At 43.1% G+C, this 10,000-nt stretch overlaps 2 protein-coding genes across 2 annotated transcripts in view; one reads left to right on the top strand and one right to left on the bottom strand.

Moving 5' to 3' along the window:
• The window catches only part of nf2a (NF2, moesin-ezrin-radixin like (MERLIN) tumor suppressor a), a 55,816-nt gene extending 54,190 nt beyond the window's left edge, over positions 1 to 1,626 (bottom strand). Inside the window, exon 1 of the mRNA XM_053653747.1 lies at positions 729 to 1,626. Coding sequence (XP_053509722.1) covers positions 729 to 842 — 114 coding nt within the window. The 5' untranslated portion in view covers positions 843 to 1,626. The remainder of the gene's footprint in view (positions 1 to 728) is intronic.
• Positions 1,627 to 2,542: 916 nt separating this feature from the next.
• The window catches only part of fbxo21 (F-box protein 21), a 12,318-nt gene continuing 4,860 nt past the window's right edge, over positions 2,543 to 10,000 (top strand). The window contains exons 1-9 of the mRNA XM_053653746.1: positions 2,543 to 3,339; positions 4,655 to 4,790; positions 5,559 to 5,668; positions 5,785 to 5,906; positions 6,349 to 6,495; positions 7,325 to 7,467; positions 8,472 to 8,608; positions 9,510 to 9,686; positions 9,868 to 10,000. Coding sequence (XP_053509721.1) covers positions 3,116 to 3,339; positions 4,655 to 4,790; positions 5,559 to 5,668; positions 5,785 to 5,906; positions 6,349 to 6,495; positions 7,325 to 7,467; positions 8,472 to 8,608; positions 9,510 to 9,686; positions 9,868 to 10,000 — 1,329 coding nt within the window. The 5' untranslated portion in view covers positions 2,543 to 3,115. The remainder of the gene's footprint in view (positions 3,340 to 4,654; positions 4,791 to 5,558; positions 5,669 to 5,784; positions 5,907 to 6,348; positions 6,496 to 7,324; positions 7,468 to 8,471; positions 8,609 to 9,509; positions 9,687 to 9,867) is intronic.

Below are 10,000 nucleotides of genomic sequence, written 5' to 3'. Positions count from 1 at the left end.
TGGCGAAGGCAATCGTATCCACGATACACTAACACGCCACACTCTCGCCAGACAGAGTACGAGCATCAAGATGGCGGCCTACATCCCCTCGATCGTTACCTAAACAAACATCATGTAACTACCGTCATCCTGCAGCATAAAATACACTCACCGTCCACTCACTGACCTCTCTCATCACCCACAGAACTTTTTTTTTTTTTTTTTACTGTCTAAACTCTACCGACTGTAGTGTGTGAAATTAAACACCCAAGAAATACTCAAACCAGCCCGTCTGTCACGGTTAAAAAGTCACCGAGATGGCAGTTTTTCCTCCTTCTGATATTTGACGTGATCATCACGCGTGAACATTTGGCGTGCATCTGCGTGACCGTACGCACCGCGCTACGGCGACGTGATTGGCCGATTGGATAACCGCATAAATGAGCAGGTGTACACGTGTCCCTATTAAAGTGGATAGTGAGGGTATGTTAGCCAAGAAGTAAAGAGTTTAATCACATAACGTCTATTTGAAAATAATAATAATAATAATCCACACCAAGGTTTCAGAAAAGGAATATCATCCTAGATGGTTGTACAAAGCATCAGATCTTTCTATGTGCATGTCTCGTGGTGAGGCGTGTGTGGAAAGCGTGTATTCCCGTGGCATCTACAGCATCATCACCATGAAGTACTGTAGTGAGGAGCAGCTTCATCCATTTCCGTCTCCATCTCCATCTCCATCTACTCACCTCACAGCTGAACTCCAGGTCTGCATCCATCATCACGATCCTGACGCTGAAGGTCTTGGGTTGCTTCCTCCTCAGTGAACTGAGGCTTATTTTTAATCCGAGCACGCTTGCCATTTTTCGAAGGGAAACACCAAGCCTCCACTCTCACTGGCTAATTAAATAAAGCACTTTTAGATCATGCACAAATGAATCTAGTCTGAGAAGCATGGGAGGAAAAACAGCATCTTTTCTGACTTCTTTGCTGACTGTCAGCTTTGGGGTTTGTTGTTGCTGTTGTTGTTGTTGTTGTTGTTGTTTTATAGAGCTCTTAGTAAGCAGGGTAACATGTTAGTGGAATATTTATTCTAATACTTTATACAACTACATCACTTACAGGAGATATTTAAAGGGTCTCCTAATGACACAAAGGTACCTGGAGCCCTATTACTATTACTATTACTACTACTGCTACTGCTGCTGCTACATGTTTTAGTAAACTACACAATAAACACACAAATACTTCTGAAAATCAGCATTTCCTCTTCAAAACAATTAGTCTACCAACCAGATAGTATTGCTCTTGTCCATATAATTCCACATAATTTGCAAAAAAAATCTATCTACTTTACACTGTGTCCCAGTCCAGTCCAGTTCAGTTCAGCTAACAACTGCACTTTTGTTGTGTATCGCTACACTTGTTGCTAGCACCATTAACTAATCCTAGTTTAAAAATAAAAGTACATAATTCACAGATATTTCGTGAAATATCAGCTGATAGGAAACCACGAAAATCGATTTCGCTAATAAAGCAAAAAAATTCTATTGTGTTAAGAGTAACAGCTAAGATAATTTATGAACGTAAATAGGTTTATTTCCTCATGCCATATATGAGCCAGGCAGCCGCCTGGTTGCGTTCGTATGCGCCAACATTCCGCTGCTTTTGCGCAGGCTTACGCATAGTACAAACGCACACGCGCAGACTATGGGGCAGCGTGGTTGCACTTGTGCGCATCAGCATCCCGTTGCAGCTGCGCAATAAACGCTGGGAATAAATCGAACATGAGCACATCATTTGTTTTTTGTTTGTTTGTTTGTTTGTTTGTTTGTTTGTTTGTTTTCTTTAGTTAGTCCCATTTCTTTCCACTTGAAAAGGTCAGGTAAATCATTTGTAGTGTCGATGTCAAAAAGTTTGCACTGTCGTCCGTTGTAGACTAAGAGCAGTATTTATTGTGTTAAATTAAAACAATTGCATGTAATTGACCCGAATAACAAATAAACAGATAACATTTTAAATCTATAAATTATAATAATAATCTTTATTTATATAGCGCTGTTCGTCCATTCGTTCAAGTGCAGCTGAAAGTGCTTTACAAAGGAAAAAAGGAAATAAAAACTGGATAAGGGAAGAAGTAGAAAATAAAGGAAATAAAACATTTATAGAAATGCTATTAAAAAAAAATAACTACATGCATATGTATGGGGAAATACGTAGATACTTTATTTTTATATATTTTTTAAAGGCATTGTATTCATCTAGCATGTCTGTGTATATGTTGTAAATGTTTAAAAAGGCATACTGTACTTATAAAGCAGTATAATAGGCTATGCAGTGTGTAAATAACAAACTATTTTCCAGTAAAGATGCCTGGATGAATTTTTAATCGCTAAATCTTTCAAATAAAATCTGTAAAAACCTGTAAACCTGGAGTGAAAATGGTAAGAGTGGTATAGTGGTATAGTCTAGTGCTATAGTATAGTATAGTATAATATACTATATACATATAATATTTATTTATTTATTTATTTATTTATTTTAGCATAGTTTCATGGTCAAATGTCAGGGGCCCAGGGTTCAATCCTCCGGGTTCTCTGGTTTCCTCCAATTCCCAAAAACATGTCTGTGGGTGGATTGGCTATTCTAAATTGCCCCTAGGGTTATTGAATGGTTTTGTGAATGAGGGTGTGTGGTTCTGTTACTCCGGTACTACCGTACATGGTTCTGTTACTGTTCGGTTACTCCAGTAGTACCGTACATGGTTCTGTTACTCCGGTATTCCCACCTCACACCAGGATAAAACAGTTACTAAAGAGAATAAATTAATGAATGCTGGTCTGATCTCTATTTGGTGTTGTAGCTTATTATTTATTAAAGAAATCAGAACACAATGCTAGTTGTGTCATGGCTGTATTTACATTCCACTCATGCTATGAAGCGAATCTGAAATAGTTTGTGAATTTGACTGACGTGTAATGATCCTTTTTGCACTCTGAATAATAGGTAGCACACATGTACTGTATACTATTCTGCATAAGCCACGCCCCTTGCAGCAGAAAGTGGGCGTGCTTAAAACGGTGCACCAGAGGAGGGCGGGGCCTCGACGATGAGGTCATCGGAGTAAACAGAAAAGATGGCGACGCCGTTCGAAGGAGAACGGATATTGGGAACAAATGCAGCTATAGCAGAAAGCTGCGTGAAAAAACTAACGGATTTACCGACTGAGTTGTTAGAGTACATCCTGTGTTACCCCGTGCTGAACCACCTCGACATTTCTAACGTGTCCTGCTGCTGCAAGCGGCTTCGTGAAGTGTGTCACAGCAGCGGGAAGGTCTGGGGACACCAGTACAAACTCAGGTGACCTCAAACGTCTCTGCATTCACCGCCTTCGTTCTCACAGGTGCAGGTTCTCTGTCAAGTCTAAACCGGCTGAGGTTTTAAACTTGCTCTCTAGCCCTCGTTAAAAGCTGCCCGTGGTACTGCTGAGCCACCGTGCATGTGCTTACTCTGGCAGTTCTCCTGCAGTACTCCCACACAGGCTGGTATGTACAGTAGGTTAGTTATCTAAGGAGAGGCATCGTGTAAATCATCTAATGTGCTTTCTCAAATTTACAAACATGAATGTCAAAATAACAGTGCAAATGCACACAGATAAGCAGATAATGCAGAGTAGTGACAACTGCATACAGTATTACTGGAGTAACCTAGAAGTAACAATATTGTGTATATAGTGTGTATATAGAGTAACCGAGCAGTAACAGAGCTCTGTATAATACTACTCAAGTAACAGAACCATGTACGGTACTACCGGAGTAACAGAACCATGTACGGTACTACCGGAGTAACCGAGCAGTAACCGAACCATGTACAGTACTACCGGAGTAACTGAGCAGTAACAGAACCATGTACGGTACTACCGGAGTAACCGAACAGTAACAGAACCATGTACGGTACTACCGGAGTAACCGAACAGTAACAGAACCATGTACGGTACTACCGGAGTAACAGAACCATGTACGGTACTACCGGATTAACAGCAGGGTAACAGAACCATGTACAGTACTACCGGAGTAACAGAACGGTAACAGAACCATGTACAGTACTACCGGAGTAACCGAACAGTAAACAGAACCATGTACAGTACTACCAGAGTAACCGAACAGTAACAGAACCATGTACAGTACTACCGGAGTAACAGAACCATGTACAGTACTACCGGAGTAACAGCAGGGTAACAGAACCATGTACAGTACTACCGGAGTAACAGCAGGGTAACAGAACCATGTACAGTACTACCGGAGTAACAGAACAGTAACAGAACCATGTACAGTACTACCGGAGTAACAGCAGGGTAACAGAACCATGTACAGTACTACCGGAGTAACAGCAGGGTAACAGAACTATGCACAGCACTACTTCTTTGTCTGGGGAATTAAACGTGTATATTACAGAAGGCCTCCATATGTGAAATCCATGTCCTTTAAACCCATCCATCCATTTTCTATACCGCTTTTCCTACACGGTCGCGGGGAACCCGGAGCCCATCCCAGGGAGAATGTGGCAGGAGTCGGGGTACACCCTGGACAGGGTGCCAATCCTGTTCTTTAAGCCAATTCCAAAATATTTGTATTGCTATTCTGGTAGGCCTGACTTTCATCGTGTTTGCTGGCAGGTGGCCTCGGCTACAGAAACTTTACCGGCAGAACGAGTCCTACGATTGGCAGAAGGAATTCAGGACCAGGCTCAGGGTCTGTCTACAGATCCAGCGAACTGTCATGTCCATTTCCAAGAGATTCTTCGCCGAAGTTGTAAGTCATTTTAAAAGTGTGTGTGTGTGTGTTACTCACAGTCAACATAGTAATCAAAACTAGTAGCTTCTATCTACTGTAGCTAACCACACGCTGGGGTATGGAGGTAATGATAACGATAACGAGTCTTTATTAATCATATATACATTACAGCACAGTGAAATTCTTTTCTTCGCATGTCCCAGCATGTCAGGAAGTTGGGGTCAGAGCGCAGGGTCAGACATGATACAGCGCCCCCTGGAGCAGAAAGGGTTAAGGGACGTTCTCAAGGGCCCAACAGTGGCAGCTTGGCCGGTCGACCTTCTGATCAGTAACCCAGAGCCTTAACCGTCAAGCCACTTGACCACTGCCCCTTTTCATTAATTAATTAATGTATTATTATTGTTTTTATACATATAACGAGTCTTTATTAGTCACCTGTACATTACAGCACAGTGAAATGATTATTTCCGGTTGATTTATTGATTGTAGATCTGGTTTTCTAAGGTGAGATGTCATTTCTCCGAATTGCTAGCGTGAAACTGTCATGAAGGTGTTTTATGTCCTAGGTCTGTTAGCGTTATTCGTAAGTTCTTAACGTGGCAAGATTAGTACGAGGTAGCTCGTTTCTGCTCAGAGTGAACTCCTGATTACAGCACTGGTTTAACGATGAATTCATCTACACGCAAATTATCATAAATGTGTTTAAAAGTTTTGTTTTGTTGGGGTTTTTTTTTTTCTTTCTTTCTTTCTTTCTTTTAAGTCCTAACCCAGAGATGTGTGTCTCAGCCTTGCGTTGGTCAGGTTTTGGGTGACAGCTTTACAGAAATCGAGTCTCTCGGTGCACCCGAACACTTCTGCGAAGACGAGCTCGTCTCTATTCTCGACTCCGACAGGAGGTCCGAACAGCCATTTATTCATCAAGCCTTCACGCTTTTCCCTTTGGGTTTTTTTTTTTCCCCCTTCCTTTCGTAGCATTTACACGTTCTCTGCTGGTGTCTCGTCTTTCCTTCAGGAAGAGCTTGACGTTGAAGTACTACGCCAAGAAAATCCTCTACTTCCTGCGCCAACAGAACATCCTGAGGAGCCTGAAGGTCTTCCTGGAGCAGCCTCCGGAACAACAGTCCGCCCTGGAAGGTCAGAGTCAGGGCATTGCAGTGTTTTGATTTCGGCGCGTCTGAGCAAAAAAAAAAAAAAAAAAAAAAACGTTAAGCGTCAGGTTTCCGACGACCGCTTCTGGGCTCGTTCGGGGGCGGAGCTTATCATTACAGGTTTGCTGTCCTATCTATTTATTTATTTGAAATTGCGCAATTCCACGCATTGTTTTCAGTGCACGCGGGTTTGCAGAAGGTTTAGGTTTTTATTCTGTTCCACTGGTACCGACAGTCAAGAGGAGAAGAACAGCGCTGTTAGGATACGTGGCATGTCGTTCTAGCCGTCCGGTCCAGCGCGAGCTGTGCGTTTTTAGCGATTTTTAAAAAAAATACATTCTCAGTACAAACAAACTCGCACCACGAACCCGAGCTAACTCCTCACGCGTTAAATCGCACACGGTGCTTGTTTTTTTTTTTTCCCGAAGGTGCTGTATTGGTGGATCGGTATTGTAATCCCCTGGCTGACGTCACCCTCGAGAGTATTTCCGCTCAGCTGGACGACATCACAGAGAAGGTGAAGAAATATCTACGAGTGAAAAACGCTTCTCATCCCAGCTTGAGATCAGGTCAAGGTAAGCCAGGTAGATTCTTTTCACATGGCGTAGAGGTTAGCACGTCTGCCTCACGCCTCCGGGGGTCGGGGGTCCGAATCCCGCCTCTACCCTGTGTGCACGCCTTCCGCATGTTCTCCGCATGCTTCAGGGGTTTCCTCCGGGAGCTCCAGTTTCCTCCTCCAGTCCGAAGACACGCGTTATTGGCCGATCTGCCTTTCCGAATTGTCCGTAACGGGTGTGCGATTGCGCCGTGTGACCGGTTGGCACCCTGTCCATGGTGTCCCCCGCCTCGTACCCCCGAGTTCCCTCCCGGCTCCCCTGCGTTATGGAAAAAAACATCAAGAGGAAGAACGACAGCATTTTTTTTTTATTATTATTTAATTCGGGTGAAATGTTTAAGGTTTGAAACATCTTAAACATAAAACGTAGCTTAAAATGTGAGCTCGCCAAGAAAGAAAAAAAACGTCCACAGGCAACAGTTAGTAAACGAAAACGGCGATCAGCCGCTATCGGTCATGGAGAATGAAGGATTTGAAAGGTACAGCTCTACAGAAATGCATTTCCGAACTCCACAGCAACCCTACTCCATCCACGCTAACTAACTAGCGTAGCTGGCTAAAGCACGTCGTTTAAAATAAGCTCTAAAGAACGAGCCTAGAAGTCAAAGTGCATGGACGCACATGCGTGTGCCTTTTTTTTTTTTTTAAATAGCATAAATTGAGCTAAATAAAATGTCTCATGATGTCCCAGATTGATAAAAAAAATTTTAAACATGGAAAGAACGGTATGGATGCATCCGTAATCCGTATAAATGCTGTGGGGTTGTGTGTTCATGTGTGCTTTGTAGTTGAAGGTGACTGTGTAGTCGTGCAAGACTTCGAGCTTCAGCGCCAGGTCCTCTGTGCCCTCAATGTGGTTCTGTATGAACAGCTGCAGTTTAAAGGCAACGAATGCGACTACTACAACCCGATGAACTCGTACATGCACCAGGTACGTCATTGCCGACGCTCTCAGATCACACGCGGGCTAGGCCCGTCACGACGATCACGTTCTCGGCTTATCGGACCATATCCAGACGCGACCGCGATCGTTTTGTTTTTTTTTTCTTTTCCCCCGAGCTTGATATCGTCGCGCGTCGTGTTTACACGCGTGTTCGTTTAAGGACGAGCGAATAAGAATAACGTCATGAACGTTATGAACATAAGAAGGAACGTTTTAGCCGCCCGTGCCGCTTCCGTCCTCTCGTCCGAGTATGTTCTCGTCTGAATATTCAAACTTCGAATATTAAGATCAAAACGCACCTCCGAATGCAAAGACTGTGCGCGCTCGAGTTTAAGATGCGTCACAAGCGCGAACACCGATTTCACTTCAAACGTCGTGTCGAAAAAAATCATACGCGAGATATTAAGAGTGTTTACCGGAGAAGAAAACTGTAGAAAGAGTAGATCTAGCGTTTGAAATAATCCAGTCGGAGGCGGTAATGTCAGGGTTTGAGCCGCTTCGGCTGCGTGAGCCGAAACTGAAGAGTGAACGAACAGCGGTAAACTGAAGCGCTTTACTAGCGGGTTAATTAACTCACACAAACGCATCCTACACCCTAGCTTCCTGACATGCTGGGCTATGCGCAGAAAAGAATCTCACTGTGCATACGTAAATACTCCTTATCATTATCGTGAATATATCAAACGGGGGAATATTTGGTATCATTTTTGCATTTTCTCATCAACGGAAATGCCGTCGAGTGATATCCGATGCCTGAAATGAATAAATATGACCTGAGGAAATACTGGCTAAACTTTAAGGATCTTTTCGTCGGAAGTCAATACAATAATATGACAATAATATCGTTTATCGCAATTATTTCTGGGACGATATATCGTCCGACAAAAGTAGTTATCGTGACAGGCCTACTCTAACTAAAGTCTAGCTTGCGTTACTGTTTTTACCTGTGACGTACGCCGATTCCTGACCGAAACGATCCATCCTCTGTTTAGGTGCTTCTGCGAAGGACAGGCATTCCCATCAGTCTCTCTGTGCTCTATATGACACTAGCCAGGAAGCTTGGGGTCCTACTGCAGCCGGTCAACTTCCCCAATCACTTCCTGCTCCGCTGGTGCCAGCGCCGGACGAGGTAGACGCTCTCACGACGAGTTCATACTCACTAAACTAAGTGTCAAGTCGTTTATGACGCTTGCAGATTGTCCCTTGTAGGCTTGGACTGTCCAGCGTTTGTTTTTGTTTGTTCGTTTATTCCAGTAAGGTATATTCTGGAGCCGTCTTCCTGAAGTCTGTTTGTTGAACTAGTCCACCGTTCACTAAAGGAGACCCGAGAGCAAGACTGCCGATAAACAAACGTTAAATCTCTTCACAGAAATCAATATCAACAATTCGGCTATGTGTCTTTCTTTGTTAATTCATGCTTTCATGCATAAATGATTTAAAAACATACCCACGGTGTTTTTAAATTCCTTACAACTGGATGTCACGTGAATGTTGACATTTAATGGATTGTTAATGTGGGGGGGGGGGGTTTTGTATTCAGTTAAAAAAAAAAAAAAAAGTTAAGCCGTTTATTGACGTTCAAAACATCAGTATCTTTATTTCATTCGGGATTTGGCGTAGAAAGTTCAAACGCAGCAGAACTCAGGAAAATGTTTTCTATCGTATTATTATTATTATGATCTTATTATTTTTGCTTAAAATCAGCCTTAAATCGACTTTACATAAGTGTGGACGAGGTGGACGCAAGGAATACGCGCACCATGCAAGTGTAAGTCGTTACTATAGAAACGATATTTTGCGTTAATATAAACCTGTGATTTTTTTTTTTAAAACATGAAAGTTACAGACGGAAACGCCGTCTGAGCTGCTGCTGTGTAGTATGAAATGGTTTTGAATTGTTTGTTTATTATTTGTTTTCAAATTGGCAAAATATTGGCAGGTATCATTAAACCTATTAAAATAATAATAATAATAATAATAATAATGATCAGTATAAATCATTAGTCTTTGCTCTTGTTTGTCCTCTGTAGCAGTGACGATATCTACGACTACGTTTACATCGACGCGTTTGGGAAAGGCAAGCAGATGACGGCGAAAGAGTGCGAGTACCTGATCCGACAGCAGGTGACGGCAGATTACTACAGCTCCATCAGCACCCCCGAACTGCTCCTGCGCATGGTGGGGAACCTGCTCAACATCGGCAAGAGGGGAGTATGACCGTATAATCTCCACAGTATCACGATAAACGATGCCATAGTACACTAAAAGTCACACGTCTAGATTGTGCGTTTAAACCCTTCAGCTCACAAGCCCACGTTTAAGGTATCCCTTTATCGCCGTCGCCGTCGTGACCCGGTTCTGACCCGCTGTGTTTTTCTCCCCGTACAGAGAAGGCAGTGAGAAGTCGTACCAGCTGCTGAGGGACTCTCTGGATCTCTACCTCACCATCGACCCTGATAACGTGCAGTATCTGCTGCTGCAGGCACGACTCTACTTCCACCTGGGCATCTGGCCCGAGAAG

This window comes from Ictalurus furcatus, chromosome 22 (assembly GCF_023375685.1).
Source record: "Ictalurus furcatus strain D&B chromosome 22, Billie_1.0, whole genome shotgun sequence".
Classification (NCBI taxonomy): Eukaryota; Metazoa; Chordata; class Actinopteri; order Siluriformes; family Ictaluridae; genus Ictalurus; species Ictalurus furcatus.
The sequence above is the reverse complement of the archived record's forward strand: the minus strand, read 5'-3'. Positions and strand labels throughout refer to the sequence as shown.